Genomic DNA, 23,816 nt, shown 5'->3' with positions numbered 1-23,816 from the left:
AGCTGTAGAACACAGAACATTACAGCGCAGTACAGGCCCTTCGGCCCTCGATGTTGCGCCGACCAGTGAAACCAATCTAAAGCCCATCTAACCTACACTATTCCAAGATCATCCATATGTTTATCCAATAACCACTTGAATGCTCTCAATGTTGACGAGTCCACTACTGCTGCAAGCAGGGCATTCCACGCCCTTACTACTCTCTGAGTAAAGAACCTACCTCTAACATCTGTCCTATATCTCTCACCCCTCAATTTAAAGCTATGTCTCCTCGTGTTACCCATCACCATCCAAGGAAAAAGGCTCTCACTATCCACCCTATCTAATCTTCTGATCATCTTGTATGCCTCTATTAAGTCACCTCTTGACCTTCTTCTCTCTAACGAAAACAACCTCAAGTCCCTCAGCCTTTCCTCATACGATTTTCCCACCATACCAGGCAACATCCTGGTAAATCTCCTCTGCACCCTTTTCAACACTTGCACATCTTTCCATGTGTAAATCCCTTAATTGGTCCCACTCCTTTACCATCCATTGGCCGACAGAACACTTTCGATTCCCTTTTATGTCAGCTGCCAGTTTCTTCTCGTACTTGTTGTTTCTCATTTCCCCTCTAAACTGTCCATATTCTTGTATTTTCAATCCCACGTCTGCAATGCCCCCTTTTTCTTCTTCATACCCTGTAGCTGAAGTTTTCAGGACAGTCCCACAGCCGGCCAATTGTGGTCCGCCTCTGTCACTGCAAAACACACACTCTGGCCGACAGGGGGGCAGAATATTCGACCCCATCTCATCATCATCCAGGGAGATCTGGCTTTATCCTACCTTAGGGAGCATGGTGGCACAGTGGTTCAAATCCTGCCACAAGTGACTGTCTGCAATGTGCAGAGTCTGCACGTTCTCTCCGTGTCTGCGTGGGTTTCCTCCGGGTGCTCCAGTTTTCTCCCACAGTCCAAAAACGCACGGGTTAGGTTGATTGACTATGCTAAAATTGCCCCTTTGTGTCAGAGGGATTAGCAGGGTAAATACGCGGGGTTACGGGGATAGGACCGGGGCAGGATTGTCGTCGTTGCAGGCTCAAAGGGCCGAATAGTCACCTCCTAGGGATTCTGTGTTTCCCCCTCCTGGAAATGTACCTCAACTGTACCTGACCCTTGGTCTCTTTAAAGGCAGTCCACTGGCAGGCAAAACAGAAAAAGTAGCAATCATTGATTCCAATTTACCCAAACTAGTTCCATTTTTACCTCAACAGCTTCAATTAGTTAGTTTAACTCTGGATTACTCCAGGTCCTTTCCCAAAGCGACCCAAACCTTGTGATTATTGTCCCCTGAATGTTCCCCGACCATCACTTGATTCACCTACTTCCTTTAAACCAGATCCAGCAACGTCTCCTTCCTCATTGGACTCAGGAAGATACAGATATAGAAAATTCTCCTGAACACGCACTCGAAATTCTTGCCCCTCCCTAGCCTTTGCCACCTCTCTATTTGGATAATTAAATCCCCCAATAGAGCTATGATACTTTTTGCATCTCTAATTTCCTTGCACATTTGTTCCTTGATATCTTTCCCACTAGTTGGTGGCCTGGAGAATGTACTCAGTAGTGGAATTGTATCTCCATTGTTTAGCTCTGACCAAGGCTCTGTGCAGCTGCAGTAAAACCTCTGTTTTTATATTACATTTCACTTGCAATAAAGACCAACATTCCATTACTTGCTGTACCTGCATCCTAACTTTGTGATTCATGCATCTGGCTGCTCAGACTCCCGTGCACGCCAAGTTCTACAGTTTCTCTCCATTTAAATTGTACACTGCTTTTCTATTCTTCCTGCCAAAGTTCTCATTTCCCCACATTATACTCCATCTGCCAAAATTTTTGCCCCTTCTCTTAACCTGTCTATATGCATTTGTAGATTCTTTACCTCCTCAGAAGCTTATTTTTCTACCCATCTTGGCAAATTTAGCTGCCATAACATTCAATCCTGTCACCCAAGTCATAGACACGGTTTGTAAATAGTTGGGAGGCTCCACTGATCCCTGTGGCTCTCTGCTCGTTACAACTTGCCAACCTGAAAATGACCCATTTATCCCTCCTCTCTGCTTCCTTTTAGCTTACCAATCCTCTACCTGTGCTGTTATCTCTACGCTCTTATTTTGTGCAGCAACCTTTGGTGTGGCACCTTATACATATGCCTCTTGGAAATCCAAGTATACCACATCCACATGCAAAGAGTGCCTTTGGTACATTGGCCTGCATAAATCGGAGTATCGAGTATAAAAGTTGGAGTGTTATGGTAAGGTTATATAAGGCATTGGTGAGGCCGAATTTAGAGTATTGTGTAGTTTTGGTCACCTAGTTACAGGAAGGATGTAAATAAGGTTGAAAGAGTGCAGAGAAGGTTGACAAGGATGTTGCCGGGACTTGAGAAGATGAGTTAGAGAGAGAGATTGAATAGGTTGGGACTTTATTCGCTGGAGCGTAGAAGAATGAGGGGAGATTTGATAGAGGTGTACAAGATTTTGATGGGTATAGATAGAGTGAATGCAAGCAGGCTTTTTCCACTGAGGCTAGGGGAGAAAAAAACCCAGAGGGCATGGGTTAAGGGTGAAAGGCGAAAAGTTTAAAGGGAATATTAGGGGGGGCTTCTTCACGCAGAGTGGTGGGTGCGTGAAATGAGCTGCCGGATAAAGTGGTAAATGCAGGGTCACTTTTAGCATTTAAGAAAAACTTGACAGGTTCATGGATGAGGGGTGTGGAGGGATATGGTCCAAGTGCAGGTCAGTGGGACTAGGCAAAAAATGGTTTGGCACAGACAAGAAGGGCCAAAAGGCCTGTTTCTGAGCAGTAATTTTCTATGGTTCTCTGTTTCCCTTCATCCACGTTGCTAGTTACTTCCACAAAGTCATTGAATAAATCAGTTAAAAACAATTTCCCTTTCACAAAACCATGTTGACTCTGCCTGGTCCCAATCAGTATCCTATTATAAACTCATTAAAATGGATTCCAGCTATTTCCCCATGACAGATCCTGCTTGCTGCCTTCCTCCTTTCTTGAATAAAGATGTTATGTTCGCTATTTTTCAGTCTGCTGGGACCCTTCCAGAATCTTACCATTTTTGGGATATTATAACCAATCCCTCTATTATTTTAAGACCCAAGGATACAGCTCATCAGGGCCTGGAGACTTATCAACCTTTAGGCCTAATAGTTTTCCCTGATGATGGCGATTGTTTTGAGTTCCTACCTCCCTTTTGCCCCTTGGATGTTCAAGTGTCTTTGGGATGTTTTACAAGTCTTCCACTGTGAAGACAGACACAAAATACCTGTTCAATGATTCCACCATTTCCTAGTTTTCCATTAATAATTCCCCAGACTCACTCTCGAGGACCAACGCCCATTTTAGTTACTCTTTTCCCTTCAAAATACTTCTGGAAAACTTTACGATCCATTTTTATATTCCGAGCACACTTTCTTGAACTGATTTTTTCCTAGCGCAGGTTCTTAATCTGTCAATTGTTCTAACCTACAATTAACCTTACAGAATTGTACAATGTTCCTTTCAATTTGATACCATTCTTAACTTCCTTATTTAGCCATGAATAATGCATCCTTTTCAGTCTCTCACTGGGATATAAACCTTTGCTGATAGTTATTAAATATTACGTTAAAAGTTGGCATGTGCATTTCTATTGTCCTACCTTTCGACCAACCAGGAAACACAGCCTTCTTGGCTACAGAGAACTGCTTTTACTGAACTCTTATTATCTAAAGGTCCCAGATTTTAATTTTTTTTAGTGATTGCAGAATGAAATATTGGCTGCAGTTTTTACATTAATTGATCTAGTATTAAAATAATAAGACCATAAGATGTAGGAGCAGGCCATTCTGCTCATCGAGTCTGTTATACCATTCAATGAGATCATGGCTGATCTGATACAATCCGCAACTCCACTTTTCTAAATCAAGCAAAGTTGATTTTTTTAGATTAAAAGTTTACCATTATGCTTACCCACATCCGATTCAGACTCCTTGTTCTATCTAACGGAGGCATTTAAAATAGTAAAGGGTCTATCCAGAGAAACTATTTTCTGTGTTAGGGAATCCAGGAGGCGGCAGCACGATCCTAAAGTGAAAGATAGGCCATTTAGGGGTGAAATCAGGAGACACCTTTCCTCTCTCACAAAACGACAACAGATTACTGGAACACTTGCCCAAAAGAGTGAATTTTGAACATTATAATGCTGGTTCAAATGAAATTTTAAAGACTGAAATCTGAAAAGTCAGTTTTTGTTAGGGATATCGAGGGATAGGGATCATAATCTGGGGCGGGGGGGTGGAGTAAGTGGAGTAGAGGTACAATATCAGACATGGGTGGCACAGTGGTTAGGACTGCTGCCTCACAGCACCAGGGACCCGGGTTCAACTCCGGCCTCCAGTCACTGTGTATGGAGTTTGCACATTCTCCCCCGTGTCTGTGTGGGTTTCCTCCGGGTGCTCCGGTTTCCTCCCGAAGATGTGCAGGTTAGGTGCATTGGCCATGCTAAATTGGCCCTAGTGTCAGGAGGATTAGCAGGGTAAATATGTGGGGTTATGGGGGTAGGGCCCGAGTGGGATTGTGGTCAGTGCAGACTCGATGGGCCGAATGGCCTCCTTCCACATTGTAGGGATTCTATGATTGAATTGAAGAACTGCAGAGAGCCGAGGGGCAGATAGCTCTTGCCTGTGCCTACGCATCCTGCGGTTTCTTCGACGTTCATCATTTTTGACATTTAAAAAAAGACAACTTATGCAAAATCTTAAAACTATATTTCATTCCAAACCAGAAGTTACCATTAGTACATTGGGTAGGGAGAGCAAATATATCAATAGGGGCAGAGCAAGAAAAATGGGATTCATTTTTAATTGCTCCAGCAAAGAGGCAGCGAAGGCACAATAGGTTCAAAGGTTGTGGTTTATGTCATACACTTCCATGTTAAAATGTTACCTTGATACAGGAAATAGATTTGGTATTGAAGTGGATGCAGTTTGATTTAAATCTTGGGTCAGTGGCATAATCTGAAGTCTGGCATTTGATTGAGATGTTGGCTCTTCAAACTACTCTCTTGGCACAGAGATGGTCAACATCATCAAATTGAGCCACGTCAGTGCGGAATAATTGGTCATCCATTTACAACAGTGACATTACCAATACACCTGGTTTAGGGACAGCGCAGCCAACATGCCCAACACACCAACCGCAGATATTCAACATCTCACCCTAACTGGAACCCATGGGCGGAAGTAACTGAGCAACTCGCTGTGGTGACGGGGTCTTCTGGTCCTGCCATTGTCAACAGGGTTCCCAGTTAAATTCACCCCTCACCGTCGTGAAACCCTCGGCGAAGGTGTATCGTTGGCAGGACTGGAAGATCCCGGTGTGAATGGCTGGAAAATCTCTCACCGTGTCTTCAAATTTCTTTTCAAAAACATTCACACAAAAAAAAGACAGTGGCATAGAGCGATCTCCCTGAGAAAGAAGAAATAGCACCCAGACCCAAACTTAAAATTTATTTATTAGTCACAAAAGGGCTTACATTAACACTGCAATGAAGTTACTGTGAAATACCCCTAGTCGCCATATTCCGGTGCTTGTTCGGGTCAATGCACCTAACCAGCACGTCTTTCAGACTGTGGGAGGAAACCGGAGCACCCGGGGGAAACCCACACGGGGAGAACGTGCAAACTCCACACAGTGACCCGAACCAGGAATTGAACCCAGGTCCCTGGCGCTGTGGGGCAGCAGTGCTAACCACTGTGCCCCCTATAGCAGTGAGGGTGGAATAGCAGTGTAACTATAGCAGTGAGGGTGTAATTTTCTCTGATTTGACAGAGTTCCTGTGAACAGTTATACCCCATCTGCCTATGGTGTAGACCTAAGTGCCTTGGATATAAGAAAGAGTTCCTTAAATATTCCTCAGCTCATTTCCATGCCAGTATCTGAAGTGTACATGTTATTGCACCTTGTAAACACATCCTAGATATTTATATACAGGCTTGCAGTTACCAGGTTTTCAAATGAACATGGCTTAAATACCTCTAGCCTCAGGAAATGCACTCAGCGGGTTAGAGGCTTGTACAAGCTGGTGCATGGCTCAGATTCCAGTTCAGAACCTTAGCCTGGATGAAAGATAAGAAATCCAAACTGTCAACTTGCAAAGTTGCTTCAGGCTCAGTTATACCAAAAAATGATGGGAGAAGCAGGAATTATCCCACACATAGCTCTTCCGTTTCGCACAGCGGTTAGCACTGCTGCCCCACAGCGCCAGGGACCCGGGTTCGATTCCCAGCTTAGGTCACTGTCTGTGCGGAGTGCGCACACTGTGTCTGCGTAGGTTTCCTCTGGGTGTTCCAGTTTCCTCCCACATTCTGAAAAATGTGGTTAGGTGCATTGACCCGAACAGGCGCCGGATTGTGGCGACTAGGGGAATTTCATTGCAATGTTAATGCAAACCTTTACTTGTGACTCATAAACAAACTTCTGTTTTTACTTTAAATCCTCCACCTCTCATGTTCTAGCCTCCACTAAACCGGAACCCAACACACTCCAAGTTCCACTTGCCCCCTCAGCCATGTGCGCGCACCTCTCCACCTATCACTCAAGAGGTAGCTAAAAACCTAACAGACTAAGCCTAAGGTCATCTGTCCTGATTTGGTGTCAATGCTTGCCCGATTACACTGCCAGAGTGCCTTGCTACATTAAGGAGGCACTGGATAATTTCAGACCGGAGTAGTATTGCAGCTTTGATCTCCTTACCAAAGAAAGAATATACTTACCATAAATGAGTGCGGCAAATGTTCATCAGACTGATTCCTTGGATGGAGGCAGTGGCGTAGTGGTAGTACCACTGGATTAACAATCCAGAGATGCAGGGTAGTGCTCTGGGGACCCTGGTTCGATTCCCATCACACAGATGGTGAAATTTGAGTATTCACGAAGGAGAGGGGCGTGTTAACCGGGAGTGTCTCGGAGGGAGGTGTTGACCCGTTAGAGAAAATCTCCATTACAAGAGAGGAAGTGTTAGGTTTTTTAGGGAACATTAAAACTGACAAAGCCCCAGGGCCTGATGGCATCTATCCTCGACTGCTCAGGGAGACGAGAGATGAAATTGCTGGGCCTCTGATGGAATTTTTCACGCTTCTTTGGACACGGGTGAGGTCCCTGGGGATTGGAGGATAGCGAATGTGGTCCCGTTGTTTAAGAAGGGTAGCAGGGATAACCCAGGAAATTATAGGCCGGTGAGCTTGACGTCTGCGGTAGGGAAGTTGTTGGAGAGGATTCTTAGAGACAGGATGTATATGCATTTAGAACGGAACAATCTCATTAGTGACAGACAGCATGGTTTTGTAAGAGGGAGGTCGTGCCTTACAAATTTGGTGGAGTGTTTTGAGGAAGTGACAAAAACGGTTGATGAAGGAAGGGCCGTGGATGTCGTCTATATGGATTTCAGTAAGGCATTTGACATGGCAGGTTGGTTAAGAAGGTTAAGGCTCATGGGATACAAGGAGAAGTGGCTAGATGGGTGGAGAACTGGCTTGGCCATAGGAGACAGAGGGTAGTGGTCGAAGGGTCTTTTTCCGGCTGGAGGTCTGTGACCAGTGGTGTTCCGCAGGGCTCTGTACTGGGACCTCTGCTATTTGTGATATATATAAATGATTTGGAAGAAGGTGTAACTGGTGTAATCAGCAAGTTTGCGGATGACACAAAGATGGCTGGAATTGCGGATAGCGAAGAGCATTGTCGGGCAATACAGCAGGATATAGATAGGCTGGAAAATTGGGCGGAGAGGTGGCAGATGGAGTTTAATCCGGATAAATGCGAAGTGATGCATTTTGGAAGAAATAATGTAGGGAGGAGTTATACAATAAAATGGCAGAGTCATCAGGAGTATAGAAACACAGAGGGACCTAGGTGTGCAAGTCCACAAATCCTAGAAGGTGGCAGCACAGGTGGAGAAGGCGGTGAAGAAGGCATATGGTATGCTTGCCTTTATAGGACGGGGTATAGAGTATAAAAGCTGGAGTCTGATGATGCAGCTGTATAGAACGCTGGTTAGGCCACATTTGGAGTACTGCGTCCAGTTCTGGACGCCGCACTACCAGAAGGACGTGGAGGCGTTAGAGAGAGTGCAGAGAAGGTTTACCAGGATGTTGCCTGGTATGGAGGGTCTTAGCTATGAGGAGAGATTGGGTAGACTGGGGTTGTTCTCCTTGGAAAGACGGAGAATGAGGGGAGATCGAATAGAGGTGTACAAGATTATGAAGGGTATAGATAGGGTGAACAGTGGGAAGCTTTTTCCCAGGTCGGAGGTGACGATCACGAGCTCAAGGTGAGAGGGGCGAAGTATAACTCCGATATTAGAGGGATGTTTTTTACACAGAGGGTGGTGGGGGCCTGGAATGCGCTGCCAAGTAGGGTGGTGGAGGCAGGCACGCTGACATCGTTTAAGACTTACCTGGATAGTCACATGAGCAGCCTGGGAATGGAGGGATACAAACGATTGGTCTAGTTGGACCAAGGAGCGGCACAGGCTTGGAGGGCCGAAGGGCCGGTTTCCTGTGCTGTACTGTTCTTTGTTCTTGTTCTTTATGGCAGGATTGTCACATGAAAGATCGGGTCGACTAGGCCTGTATTTACTGGAGTTCAGAAGAATGAGAGTGGATCTCATTGAAATGTATCACATTCTGACAGGGTTGGACAGACTGGTTGCAAGAACGATGTTTCCTCTGGCTGGGGGAGTCTGGAACCAGTGGTCACAGTCTCGGGATACAGGGTAGGTTGTTTAGGACAGATGAGGAGAAATTCCTTCACTCAGTGGTGACCCTGTGGAATTCTCTACCAGAGGAGGTTGTGGAGGCCAAATCACCGGATATATTTAAGGGGGAAATAGAATTTTAGACTCCAGGTGTCAAGGAATCTGGGGAGAATGATGTTGAGGAATCAGGATCATACTGAATGGCGGATCAGGCTGAAAGGCTGAATGATCTACTTATGCTCCTATTTCCTGTTTCTGTATTTATAAGCTGCCGTTCATGTCAAAGTCAGACTGGAATCAAGAAACAAAGTACAAACTCAGTAGTTTCACAATCAGAAGTCTCGCCAGTAGTTACAGACCCCACAATGTTATCAGTTAAAAACAGAGCTGTCAGATAAGGTACTATAAATCCCAGTTTTACATGCACTCCCTTCAACCGTCTAGAGAAGAATCCCAATCACATGCGTAAAACTTTAGTAGCAAGAAGCTTAGACAGTTGCATATTTATTTTTATTTGGACAAGTACAGAACAACTTGTATCACAACAGCTTTTTATGACATGATCAACAACAGGCACTCACGAGTGCTCACAGATATGTACATATAAAAAAAGGTGCAGCATTCAGCCGATCATGATAAAAAGTTAAAATACCTGAATTTTCAGACATAAAGCTTGTGTGCTAATCCAATTCAAACATACTCTGCAGGACATGACCAGCATGAAATAGACAAGTACAAAGCAGAATTCTGCATAACGACACAGAAATATGTTGTACTTTAAAATCATTTGACTACTTTGTAGTGTTAGTGCTGAGCCCTTGAGAATTCCCACTGCACACATTTAAACTCGCACAGAAATCTGACCATTTATCACACTTTGCAGCATGTAATACAAGATCACCTGCTATAGGCAACGCCTCATTTTCTGAGATGTCCAAAGTCCACATACGGAATGAATCATGTCATTTTATCTTGGTGGTGAAAAGGTTGCTGGGAAGGGAGGAGGAGAAGTCAGTGGGTTTAAATAAGATTGCTAATGGTACAGAGCTAATCAGGTAAACCTGAGTTATTCTGTCATAGATAGAGAGCAATTGCCTGGAATGAGATCTGCTTGTCCAATGGGAATAAAACGTGGCAAGACCCATAAAGCAGAAACAAAACAATAAGTAGGTTAAGCAACACAAGATTCAAGGAAAGAGAGTGGGTAGGCCTCATTGGAAAGATATGTATATGTGGAAGTTGAACATCTTTCAAAGAATAAGGAAGACCATAGCTAATCCATCATTTGTCTTTTATATTCAACCTCCAAACACAAAGAGACTAGTGCCAGAACCGGAGGTTGGATTCTGAAGACTTGTAGCTGATCTGGAACACCACAATGACAAATCACAATCACTTACCACATTACACAGAGGTCAGAACTGTAATTCCTTGTGGGGGGGGGGGGGGGGGGGGGGCAGGTGGAGGGGGGTGCAAAATAAACCATGTCAATTCTTCAGGTGGACACTACACATCCCACAACGTGACAGCTCATGAAGTGACCACTCTATAAGTTGAATTTGACTCCCATTTCAAAGAGTTCATTACAATAAAACCCAATGCCTCACTTGCCAAAAATCATTCTTCAGAAACATGTTAAACCAATAGTCTTGTATCCTGGACCGATGAGAATTTTTCGTCTCATTCACATCTTGTAGCCAGGATGACCTTTCAATGAAGATGACAGTTTTATTTTATTAAATTTAGAACAGGCCAAAAACTTTGAAACTACTTGCAATAATGGAAGACAGGTCTACAGACGCTAGTTACTGGAAGCAACTCATTGCAGGTTTTAAAACGGAGCTGATACTGGCCACGACCAAAGAACAAAATCAACTGAGACAGACCTTATAGGCTGCCACTAAGGCACAAAGACCATCAGCTTGAACAAGATGGTGGGATTGTTAACTCAGAAGAATGGGGTTTTATAAATGATGGTGAATTCATCAAAATGACCTCATTGGGCAAAGATCTTTGTGGGACATGGTTCCATGGTGATTTACCTTCCGTCTCCCTCTTCCCCTCCTCCACCATCAAGATGGTGGTTAATCTTGTTTATACATAGAGTGAATGAGAAATAAAAGGTGTGAGTGAAAGGGAGTCAGACATGTAAATTTAGATAGATGCAACACCTGATTTGCACACCAAATAGTGCAAAATTCCATACATCTGAATTTAGTCAGATTCATCTCAGTCTGAGGTATAAATTCTAGATCAATTTGGCCGGGTCTGCACATCTATACTAACTTATCACTTCTGCGCAGTAATGAGGAATTTGTAAAAAAAAACTCGAGAGAGTATTTTGTACGTATGTGGGATTTTTTTGTCCTTTCTCATCTATACTTCATTCAATTCCTGTGCAATATCCAAGGTGGTTAGAATGAAAACCCACTAAAAAAGGATGAATGAGTTGGGTAAAGAAGGGATTCAAAGCACAGCAGTGGCAGCCATTTTTTCATACCCACAAGGTTGCAATTTGCTGTAATATGAATGGACAAGCTTCAGGGAACAAGGCAAGTCCACTGTCCATGTTCAAACTAAATGAGGTATAACTAATCCATTTAGGTAAAAAAAAACCTTTACATATCTAGCACAGTTGAAAAGAACTTTTCAGAATCAGTACATGAAACTTCTTGTACAGTATTAAGAAATACACATTAACTTGACTAATTCTTATTCTTTGCAAATGCAGTTAGTTGTTGCTTACAGACAAGAATTGTCAGTAACGTTCGTATAACTTTTTCTGGAAGGAATGATTAGGTTTGAAATGGATAATCCCTCCTCCATTAAGGCGGCTCCAGGTGTTCAAGTTTGTTACTTTTAAGAATACAGGAGTTTAAGGCTTCGGTGGTAAAATCCTCTGAGAATTTTCAGTGGTCAAAATATGGAAAACAAGAGTCACGGCCACACGACTAGAAATAGTCTAAGTGAATCTCAGTGTAATCAAGGGCCACTAAGCAGGTCACCACAAAACGCAAAACCCCATCATTCAGTGTAGAGAACAGATATCTCACCGTATTCTGGAGCACTCACCCAGTACATTCCAGCTGATACACATTACTTAAAGCACTCATCAGTGACTCAGTTTGATCAGTCCAATGGTGCAAAGAACATTAGCCCGTGTTAATACGTGGAAGAAGCAGTACTCATGGCATCATCACCAAGTTTTGTGCTGCTGGGATGTATGCTGGCAAAGTATCGGACATCCCGGTCTTGATCAGCCTGCAATGCCACAGCGATCTGCTCTATGGCCTCCTGGTGAGAGCTGCCCGAGTTCACAAAGTATTCTGCAAGAAAATAAGGAGATGAAATGACTTGGTAGGATGCCCTTCATTTCTTCTCCTAATTCTGCTCCTCCAAATCCCCAACCACTATTTCAATTAAGGACTGCAAACTGAAACAAGACATACCAGAAACATTGACGAGCTTCCCTTTGGAAAAAACTGTGTCTTTTTAAGTAAGCGCTTTCCTTTAAAATTTCGAAGAACACCACAAATTTCTATTCAAAGTTGTCTCTTGTTGCTGTGAATGAAGCAAGCATGAATATGAAGTATCGGCAATCCCTATCCTGCCTTTCTTTACATTAATACTGTAAACTTTGAGCAACAGAGATGGATTTATTTATCCAAATTATTTTTGGGAAGTGGAAGATGAGACAACGATTTTTGACCAAATCAGAAAATCAGAATGGTTCCAACACAGGAGACCATTTGGCCAGTAATGTTCATGCTGGTGTGTCTGCATGAGTAACTCGCCTGGTCTCATTCCCCTATCTCCTTCTCCCTACAAAGTCTCTCTTCAGGTAAGGGGCTGTTGCCTTCAGGTAAGGGGCTGTTGCCTTGTGGATCCAGAACTGGCTTGCCTGCAGAAGGCAGAGAGTGGCTGTGGAGGGGTCTTTCTCTGCGTGGAGGTCAGTGACCAGTGGAGTGCCCCAGGGATCTGTTCTGGGAGCCTTGCTGTTTGTCATTTTCATAAATGACCTGGATGAGGAAGTGGAGGGATGGGTTGGTAAGTTTGCTGACGACACCAAGGTAGGTGGTGTTGTGGATAGTTTGGAGGGATGTCAGAAGTTGCAGCGAGACATAGATAGAATGCAAGACTGGGCGGAGAAGTGGCAGATGGACTTCAACCCGGATAAGTGTGTGGTGATCCATTTTGGCAGATCCAATGGGATGAAGCAGCAGTATAATATGAAGGGTACCATTCTTAGCAGTGTAGAGGATCAGAAGGACCTTGGGGTCCGGGTCCATAGGACTCTTAAATTGGCCTCGCAGGTGGAGGATGCGGTCAAGAAGGCGTACGGCGTACTGGCCTTCATTAATCGAGGGATTGAGTTTAGGAGTCGGGAGATAATGCTGCAGCTTTATAGGACCCTGGTTAGACCCCACTTGGAGTACTGCGCGCAGTTCTGGTCACCTCATTACAGGAAAGATGTTGAAGCCATTGAGAGGGTGCAGAGGAGATTTACAAGGATGTTGCCTGGATTGGGGGGCATGCCTTATGAGGATAGGTTGAGGGAGCTTGGTCTCTTCTCCCTGGAGAGACGAAGGATGAGAGGTGACCTGATAGAGGTTTACAAGATGTTGAGAGGCCTGGATAGGGTAGACTCTCAGAGGCTATTTCCAAGGGCTGAAATGGTTGCTACGAGAGGACACAGGTTTAAGGTGCTGGGGGGTAGGTACAGAGGAGATGTCAGGGGTAAGTTTTTCACTCAGAGGGTGGTGGGTGAGTGGAATCGGCTGACGTCGGTGGTGGTGGAGGCAGACTCGTTGGGGTCTTTTAAGAGACTTCTGGATGAGTACATGGGATTTAATGGGATTGAGGGCTATAGATAGGCCTAGAGGTGGGGATGTGATCGGCGCAACTTGTGGGCCGAAGGGCCTGTTTGTGCTGTGGCTTTCTATGTTCTATGTAATTATCTGATTCTTTTTGAAGGCCTTGATTGAACCTGCCTCTATCACATATTTGGGCAGTGCACTCCAGATTGTAACCACTGACTGTGTAGAAATTGTAGCCATTGCACCTTTTGCTAATCACCTTGAATTAGTATCCTCTGGTTCCGGATCTTTCCCCTAACGGGAGCAGTTTCTCCCTATCTACTCTGTTCAGATCCTCAATGATTTTGAACACCTCTAACAAATCTCCTTTTCAAGGGAGCAACCCCAGCTTCTCAGTCCATCCATGTAACTGAAGTTCTTCACTCCTGGAATCATTCACATAAATCTGTGTCCTCTCTATAGCCTTCACATCCTTCCTGAAGTGTAGTGCCCATAATTGGATACAATAGTCTAGTGAGGCGAGCCGGTGTTTTGTACAGGTGTGAAAGGCACAGAGGGTGCAAAATTCTTCAACCGCATTCAAGAGAACATTTTTAGCCAGCAAGTAACAAGCCCAATGAAAGGGGATGCAATTCCAGATTTAGTTTTGTAATGAAGCTGGGCAAGTGGAGGAAGTAGCAGTGGGGGAACATTTTAGAGATAGTGACCATAATATATTTAGGTTTAGCATCATTGTGAAAAAGGACAAAGATAGAACAGGAGTAAAAGTTTTAAACTGGGGGAAGACACATTTCCCAAAGCTGAGAGATGAACTGGCAAGCATGGGTTCGATACAGCTGTGAGAAGGAAAGAAAGGGTCAAAGCAGTGGGAGGCATTCAATGGCAGAGTTCTACTGGCACAGTATAGACATGTCCCCACATAGAAAAAGGGTGATGCTGCCAAGTCTAGAGGCCCCTGGTTATCCAGAAGTATGATATGCGGGACCTAGTCGAGAAGAAGAGGAAAGCATGCAAAAGGTTCAGAGAGCTTGGCGAAGATAGGGATCGAGATGAGTATACGGCTTGTAGGAAGGGACTAAAGGAGGAAATTAGGAGAGCCAGAAAGGGTCACGAGAAGGCCTTGGCAGGTAGGATTAAGGAAAACCCTAAGGCGTTCTATAAATGAACAAAAGCAACATATAAAACATTATATTTCGTATACAAATTCTATAAATATGTGAAGAGTAAAAGGATGAGACGTGAAGGAATAGGGCCTATAAAAGGCGAAGGAGGGAAAATCAGTACATAGAACATTACAGCGCAGAACAGGCCCTTCGGCCCACGATGTTGCACCGACCAGTTAAAAAAAAACTGTGACCCTCCAACCTAAACCAATTTCTTTTCGTCCATGAACCTATCTACGGATCTCTTAAACGCCCCCAAACTAGGCGCATTTACTACTGATGCTGGCAGGGCATTCCAATCCCTCACCACCCTCTGGGTAAAGAACCTACCCCTGACATCGGTTCTATAACTACCCCCCCTCAATTTAAAGCCATGCCCCCTCGTGCTGGATTTCTCCATCAGAGGAAAAAGGCTATCACTATCCACCCTATCTAAACCTCTAATCATCTTATATGTTTCAATAAGATCCCCTCTTAGCCGCCGCCTTTCCAGCGAAAACAATCCCAAATCCCTCAGCCTCTCCTCATAGGATCTCCCCTCCATACCAGGCAACATCCTGGTAAACCTCCTCTGCACCCTCTCCAAAGCCTCCACATCCTTCCTGTAATGTGGGGACCAGAACTGCACACAGTACTCCAAGTGCGGCCGCACCAGAGTTGTGTACAGTTGCAACATAACGCTACGACTCCTAAATTCAATCCCCCTACCAATAAACGCCAAGACACCATATGCCTTCTTAACAACCTTATCTACTTGATTCCCAACTTTCAGGGATCTATGCACACATACACCTAGATCCCTCTGCTCCTCCACACTATTCAAAGTCCTCCCGTTAGCCCTATACTCAACACATCTGTTATTCCTACCAAAGTGAATTACCTCACACTTCTCCGCATTAAACTCCATCCGCCACCTCTCGGCCCAACTTTGCAACCTGTCTAAGTCTTCCTGCAAACTACGACACCCTTCCTCACTGTCTACCACACCACCGACTTTGGTGTCATCAGCAAATTTGCTAATCCACCCAACTATACCCTCATCCAGATCATTAATAAATATTACAAACAGCAGTGGCCCCAAAACAGATCCCTGAGGTACACCACTTGTAACCGCACTCCATGATGAATATTTACTATCAACCACCACCCTCTGTTTCCTATCCGCTAGCCAATTCCTGATCCAATTTCCTAGATCACCCCCAATCCCATACATCTGCATTTTCTGCAGAAGCCTACCATGGTGAACCTTATCAAACGCCTTACTAAAATCCATATATACCACGTCCACTGCCTTGCCCCCATCCACCTCCTTGGTCACTTTCTCAAAAAACTCAATAAGGTTAGTAAGGCACGACCTACCTGCCACAAAATGCCACAAAACCATGCTGACTATCACCTATCAATTCATTACTCTCCAAATAACTATAAATCCTATCCCTTATAATTTTTTCCAACATCTTGCCGACAACAGAAGTGAGACTCACCGGTCTATAATTCCCGGGGAAGTCTCTGTTCCCCTTCTTAAACAATGGGACAACATTCGCTAACCTCCAATCTTCTGGTACTATACCAGAGGCCAACGACGACCTGAAGATCAGAGCCAGAGGCTCTGCAATCACTTCTCTTGCCTCCCAGAGAATCCTTGGATAAATCCCATCCGGACCAGGGGATTTATCTATTTTCAGACCCTCCAGAATATCCTGCACATCCTCCTTATCAACTGTAATACTGTCTATTCTACTCCCCTGCAACCCAGTGTCCTCCTCAGCTATATTCATGTCCCCTTGCGTGAACACCGAAGAGAAATATTGGTTCAATGCTTCACCAATCTCCTCCGGTTCCACACATAACTTCCCTCTGCCATCTATAACTGGCCCTAAACTTGCCCTAACCAACCTTCTGTTCTTGACATACCTATAGAACGCCTTAGGATTCTCTTTAACCCTATCCGCCAAAGTCTTCTCATGTCCCCTTTTAGCCCTTCTAAGCTCGCTCTTCAACTCCCTCTTAGCCAATCTAAAGCTTTCTAGTGCACTACGTCTCATCCGAACATAAGCCTCCTTTTTCTTTTTAACCAACAAAGAAACTTTTTTGGTGCACCACGGTTCCCTAGCCCTACCAATTCCTCCTTGCCTGACAGGGACATACCTATCACAGACTCGCAGTAGCTGCTCCTTGAAAAAACTCCACATGTCGGACGTTCCCAGTCCCTGTAATCTCCTAGTCCAACCTATGTTTCCTAATTCTCTCCTAATAGCCTCATAATTACCCTTCCCCCAGCTAAAACCACTGGCCCGAGGTTCATGCCTATCCCTTTCCATCACTAAGGTGAACGTAACCGAATTGTGGTCACTATCACCAAAATGCACACCAACTTCCAAGTCTAGCACCTGGTCTGGCTCATTTCCCAGCACCAGATCCAATATAGCCTCACCTCTAGTTGGCCTGTCTACATACTGAGTCAAAAAACCTTCCTGCACGCTTTGAACAAAAACTGACCCCTCTAACGAGCTAGAGCTACAACAATTCCAGTCAATATTAGTCAAGTTAAAATCCCCCATAACAATTGCCCTATTACTTTCACTCCTAAGCAGGATTGACTCCGCAATCCTTTCCTCAACCTCTCTAGAACTTTTAGGAGGTCTATAAAAGACTCCCAACAGGGTGACCTCTCCTCTCCTATTTCTAATCTCCGCCCATACTACCTCAACAGATAAGTCCTCATCAAACCTCCTCTCTGACACTGTGATACAATCTCTGACCAATAATGCTACCCCTCCCCCTCTTCTACCTCCTTCCCTACTTCGACTAAAACATTTGAACCCCGGGACCTGCAGCATCCATTCCTGCCCCTGCTCTATCCATGTCTCTGAAATAGCCACAACATCGAAGTCCCAGGTACTGATCCACGCTGCAAGTTCACCCACTTTATTGCGAATACTCCTGGCATTGAAGTATACACATTTCAAACCCTGCTCCACCCCACCTCTGCAATGCCGTGCATTGCAGTCCCCATCCATGCATCCCTCACTTTCAGCCCCACTACTCAGGATCCCTCCCCCCCCCCGAATCAGTTTAAACCTCCCTGCATGGCCTTAGCAAATTTACCCCCCAGGATATTGGTCCCCTTCTGATTAAGGTGTAGACCATCCTTCTCATAGAGGTCACACCTTCCCCAGTACGAGCCCCAATTGCTTAAGTACGGAACCAGTAGAAATGGCAGAGGTGCTTAATGAGTATTTTGCCTCAGTTTTCACAGAGGAGAAGGACCTGGGTGCTGCGGGCTTACGGTGGACTGAAAAGATAGAGTGTGTGGACTTCAACAAAGAGGTTGTCCTGGAATCTTTGAATGGCATCAAAATAGATAAGTCGCCGGGTCCGGATGGGATGTACCCCAGGTTACTGTGGGAGGTGAGGGAAGAGATTGCAGAGCCTCTGGCGATGATCTTTGCGTCGTCGATGGAGACGGGAGAGGTGCCGGAGGATTGCGGATGTGGTTCCTATTTTCAAGAAGGGGAATAAGGATAGCCCAGGAAATTATCGACCGGTGAGTCTAACCTCAGTGGTTGGTAAGCTGATGGAGAAGATCCTGAGGGACAGGATTTATGAGCATTTAGAGAGGTTTAGTAAGCTCAAGAATACTCAGCATGGTTTTGTCAAAGGCAGATCGTGCCTTACGAGCCTGGTGGAGTTCTTCGAAAATGTGACTAAACACATTGACGGAAGGGAAAGCGGTAGATGTGGTTTATATGGATTTTAGCAAGGCGTTCGATAAGGTCCCCCATGCAAAGCTTCTAGAAAAAGTGAGAGGGCATGGGATCCAAGGGGCTGCTGCCCTGTGGATCCAGAACTGGCTTGCCGAAAGGAGGCAGAGAGTGGGTATAGATGGGTCTTTTTCTAAATGGAGGTCGGTCACCAGTGGTGTGCCCCAGGGATCTGTTCTGGGACCCTTGCTGTTTGTCATTTTCATAAATGACCTGGATGAGGAAGCGGAGGGATGGGTTGGTAAGTTTGCCGACGACACGAAGGTTGGTGGGGTTGTGGATAGTCTGGAGGGATGTCAGAAGTTACAGAGGGTCATTCTCTGCATGACTGGGCAGAGAAGTGGCAGATGGACTTCAACCCAGATAAATGCGTAGTGGTCCATTTTGGCAGGTCAAATGGGATGAAGGAGTACAATATTAAGGGAAAGACTTTAGTACGGTAGAGGATCAGAAGGACCTTGGGGTCCGGGTCCATAGGACTCTAAAATCAGCCCTGCAGGTGGAGGAGGTGGTTAAGAAGGCGTATGGTGGGCTGGCCTTTATCAATCAAGGGATTGAGTTTAGGAGTCCGGGGATAATGATGCAGCTATATAAGACCCTCGTCAGACCCCACTTGGAGTACTGTGCTCAGTTCTGGTCGCCTCACTATAGGAAGGATGTGGAAAAGATTGAAAGGGTGCAGAGGAGATTTACAAGGATGTTGCCTGGATTGAGTGGCATGCCTTATGAGGATAGGCTGAGGGAGCTCGGTCTTTTCTCCTTGGAGAGACGTAGGATGAGTGGAGACCTAATAGAGGTATAGAAGATGTTGAGGGGCATAGATCGGGTGGACTCTCAGAGGCTTTTTCCCAGGGTGGAAATGTCTGCTACGAGAGGACACAGGTTTAAGGTGCTGGGGGGTAGGTACAGAGGAAATGTTAGGGGGAAGTTTTTCACAGAGGGTGGTGGGCGAGTGGAATCGGCTGCCGTCAGTGGTGGTGGAGGCGAACTCAATAGGGTCTTTTAAGAGACTCCTGGATGAGTACATGGGACTAAATAGGATGGAGGGTTATAGGTAAGCCTAAAAAGGTAGGGATATGTTCGGCACAACTTGTGGGGCCGAAGGGCCTGTTTTGTGCTGTAGTTTTTCTGTGTTTCTACGATGTGGAGATGCCGGCATTGGACTGGGGTAAGCACAGTAAGAAGCCTCACAACACCAGGTTAAAGTCCAACAGGCTTATTTGACAGCACAAGCTTTCGGAGCGCTGCTCCTTCATCAGGTGAGGAAGGAGCGAGACTCCGAAAGCTTGTGCTGCCAAACAAACCTGTTGGACTTTAACCTGGTGTTGTGAGACTTCTTACTATCCAGAAGCATACAGGCCAAGATATAAGAGGAAAATAAAGCCTATGACAGTCACAAAAGACTTGTCATTTTTAAAATAAATTTTATAGGATATGGGTGTCGCAGACTAGGCCAGCATTTATTGCCCATCCCTAATTACCCTCGAGGTGGTGGTGGTCAGTTGCTTTCTTGAACTGCTGCAGTTCCTGAGATGTAGGTACACCAACAGTGCTGTCAGGGAGGGAGTTCCAGGATTTTGAACCAGCGACAGTGGAGGATTGTCGATATATTTCCAAGTTTGGGGAGTCAGGAGGTGAGTTACTTGCCACAGGATTCCCAGCCTCTCATCTGCTTTTGTAGACACAGTATTTATATGGCTGGTCCATTTCAGTTTCGGGTCAATGGTAACCCCGAGGATGTTGATAGTGGGGAATTCAGCGATGGTAATACCATTGAATGTCAAGGGATGATGGTCAGATCCTCTTTTGTTGGAGATGGTCATTGCCTGGCACTCGTGTGGCACAAATGTTACTTGCCAGTTGTCGGCCCAAGCCTGGATATTGTCCAGGTATTGTTACATTTGAACATGGACTTCTTCATTGCAATCATCAGCAAACATGCCCACTTCTGACATTATGATGGAAAGAAGATCATTGATAAAGCAACTGAAGATGGTTAGGCCTAGACATTACCAAAGAACCCCTAGTGATGTTCTGGAACTCAGATGATTGACCCCCAACCACCAGAACCATTTGCCTTTGCAACAGGTATGACTCCAAGCAGTGGAGGGCTTCCCCGATTCCCATCGACTCCGGTTTTGCTCGGGCTCCTTGATGCCATACTTGGTCAAATGCTGCCTTCATGTCAAGGACAGTCACTCTGAAGTTCAGCTCTTAAGTCCATGTTTGAACCAAGGCTGAAACATGGAGCCGAAGACCCTGTCGGAACTCAAACTGACTTAATTCTGTAGAAAGCCTCGAATATAGAAAGTAGAAGGGTGAAGTAAAAAATGGAAATCAGGAAAGCAAAGAGTGGATACAGAAATATTGAGAGGTAAAATCAAAGAAAATCCTAAAATGTTTTACCAATACATTAAGAGCAAGAGAATAACTTAATCAAAAGGTAGGGCCTAACAGTGGATGTTAGTGGATGAGGTGGAGGGCTGTTGTAGGCTGCAAAGAGATATAGATAGGATGCAGAGCTGGGCTGAAAAATGGCAAATGGAGTTCAACCCTGACAAATGCGAGGTGATTCATTTTGGTGGGACAAATTTAAATGTGGATTACAGAGTCAAAGGTAGGGTTCTGAAGAATGTGAAGGAACAGAGAGATCTTGGGGTTCATATCCATAGATCTCTGAAGGTTGCCACTCAAGTGGATAGAACCGTGAAGAAGGCCTATAGTGTGTTGGCGTTCATTAACAGGGGGTTTGAGTTTAAGAGCCGTGGGGTTATGCTGCAACTGTACAGGACCTTGGTGAGACCACATTTGGAATATTGTGTGCAGTTCTGGTCACCTCACTACAAGGAGGATGTGGAGACACTGGAAAGAGTGCAAAGGAGATTTTCCAGGATGCTGCCTGGTTTGGAGGGTAGGTCTTATGATGAAAGGTTGAGGGAACTTGGGCTTTTCTCTTTGGAGTGGAGGAGGTTGAGAGGAGACTTGATAGAGGTTTATAAGATGATGAGGGGGATAGATAGAGTGAACGTTCAAAGACTATTTCCTCGGGTGAATGGAGCGGTAACTAGGGGGCATAACTATAGGGTTCATGGTGGGAGATATAGGAAGGATGTCCGAGGTAGGTTTTTTACTCAGAGTGGTTGGGGTGTGGAATGGACTGCCTGCAGGGATAGTGGAGTCAGAAACTTTAGGAACATTTAAGAAGCTATTGGATAGGCACATGGAGTACTTCGGGATGATAGGGAGGAAATAGCTTGATCTGGGTTTCAGACAAAGCTCGGCACAACATCGTGGGCCGAAGGGCCTGTTCTGTGCTGTACTGTTCTATGTTCTAACAGAGATGTACTTGGTACTTGTGGGTTGATTCAGAGAATCCTACAGTGCAGGATCCCATTTGGCCCATCGAGTCTGCACCGACCACAATCCCACCCAGGCCCTACCCTCATAATCCCTAACACAAAGGGGCTATTTAGCATGGCCAATTCACTTAACACGCATATCTTTGGAGTGTGGTAGGAAACTGGAGCACTCGGCGGAAACCCACGCAGACGTGGGGAGAACGTGCAAACTTAGAGACAGGATGTATGTGCATTTAGAACGGAACAATCTCATTAGTGACAGACAGCATGGTTTTGTACACAAAGATGGCTGGACTTGCGGATAGCGATGAGCATTGTCGGGCAATACAGCAGGATATAGATAGGCTGGAAAATTGGGTGGAGAGGTGGCAGATGGAATTTAATCCGGATAAATGCGAAGTGATGCATTTTGGAAGAAATAATGTAGGGAAGAGTTATACAATAAATGGCAGAGCCATCAAGAGTATAGAAACACAGAGGGACCTAGGTGTGCAAGTCCACAAATCCTTGAAGGTGCCAACACAGGTGGAGAAGGTGGTGAAGAAGACATATGGTATGCTTGCCTTTATAGGATGGGGTATAGAGTATAAAAGCTGGAGTCTGATGATGCAGCTGTATAGAACGCTGGTTAGGCCACATTTGGAGTACTGCGTCCAGTTCTGGTCACCGCACTACCAGAAGGACGTGGAGGCGTTAGAGAGAGTGCAGAGAAGGTTTACCGGGATGTTGCCTGGTATGGAGGGTCTTAGCTATGAGGAGAAATTGGGTAAACTGGGGTTGTTCTCCCTGGAAAGACGGAGAATGAGGGGAGATCTAATAGAGGTGTACAAGATTATGAAGGGGATAGATAGGGTGAATGGTGGGAAGCTTTTTCCCAGATCAGAAGTGACGATCACGAGGGGTCACGGGCTCAAGGTGAGAGGGGCGAAGTATAACTCAGATTAGAGGGATTTTTTTTTACACAGAGGGTGCTGGGGGCCTGGAATGCGCTGCCAAGTAAGGTGGTGGAGGCAGACACGCTGACATCGTTTAAGACTTACCTGGATAGTCACATGAGCAGCCTGGGAATGGAGGGATACAAACGATTGGTCTCGTTGGACCAAGGAGCGGCACAGGCTTGGAGGGCTGAAGGGCCTGTTTCCTGTGCTGTACTGTTCTTTGTTCCACATGCACAGTGACCCAAGCCGGGAATCGAACTCAGGTCCCTGGCACTCTGAGGCAGCAGTGCTAACCACTGTGCCACAAGATGTGGGCAAGGCTCTCAATGTGTTCTTTGCCTCTGTCATCATTAAGGATTGGAATGATTCGGACATTCTGACAGAGTGGGAGTGTGAAATATTAAGACACAATTAGCATAGCGAGTAGTAGTAGTACTGGAGGGACTGACATCCTTGAAGGTGATTAAATCACACAGGCTAGAAGGATTGTACTCCAGACAGTTGAAAGAAGCCAGGGAGGAAATAGGAGATGCTCTGAGGATCATTTTCTAATCCTCACTCGATACAAGTGATTTACCAGAGAATTGAGGGGTCTGTGAACGTTGCACCAAAAGGGCACGAGGGATAGGTCAGAAAACTGTAGGCTGCTCAGTCTGACTTCAGTGGTGGGCAAATTATTGGATACAATTCTGGGAGACAGGATAAGCTGACAGTTAGAAGGGCATGGATGGATTAGGGATAGTCAGCATGGTTTTGTTAGCTGGAGATCGTGTCTTACTAACTTAATGGAAGTTTTTGAGGAAGTTACAAGGAGGATTGTTGAGAGTAGTGCAGTGGATATTGTCTACGTGGATTTTAGTAAGGCATTTGATAAGGTTGCACATGGTAGACTGGTCAGAAAAACTAGATCTCATGGGATACAGGGGAAGGTGGTAGGTTGGAACCAAAATTGGCTCAGTAACAGGAAACAAAGGCTAATGGT

The 23,816-nt window shown here is 45.3% G+C and overlaps 1 protein-coding gene across 1 annotated transcript in view; it reads right to left on the bottom strand.

The window, feature by feature from the left end:
- Nucleotides 1-9,281: 9,281 nt before the first annotated feature.
- Nucleotides 9,282-23,816, bottom strand: part of LOC144487405 (serine/threonine-protein phosphatase 4 regulatory subunit 1-like) — a gene marked incomplete at its 5' end in the record, with an annotated part of 42,963 nt that continues 28,428 nt past the window's right edge. Inside the window, one exon of the mRNA XM_078205495.1 lies at nt 9,282-12,119. Coding sequence (XP_078061621.1) covers nt 11,956-12,119 — 164 coding nt within the window. The remainder of the gene's footprint in view (nt 12,120-23,816) is intronic.

This window comes from Mustelus asterias, unplaced genomic scaffold (genome assembly GCF_964213995.1).
Source record: "Mustelus asterias unplaced genomic scaffold, sMusAst1.hap1.1 HAP1_SCAFFOLD_776, whole genome shotgun sequence".
NCBI lineage: Eukaryota > Metazoa > Chordata > Chondrichthyes > Carcharhiniformes > Triakidae > Mustelus > Mustelus asterias.
Note: the sequence above shows the minus strand (reverse complement) of the source record. Positions and strands in the feature narration are given on the sequence as shown.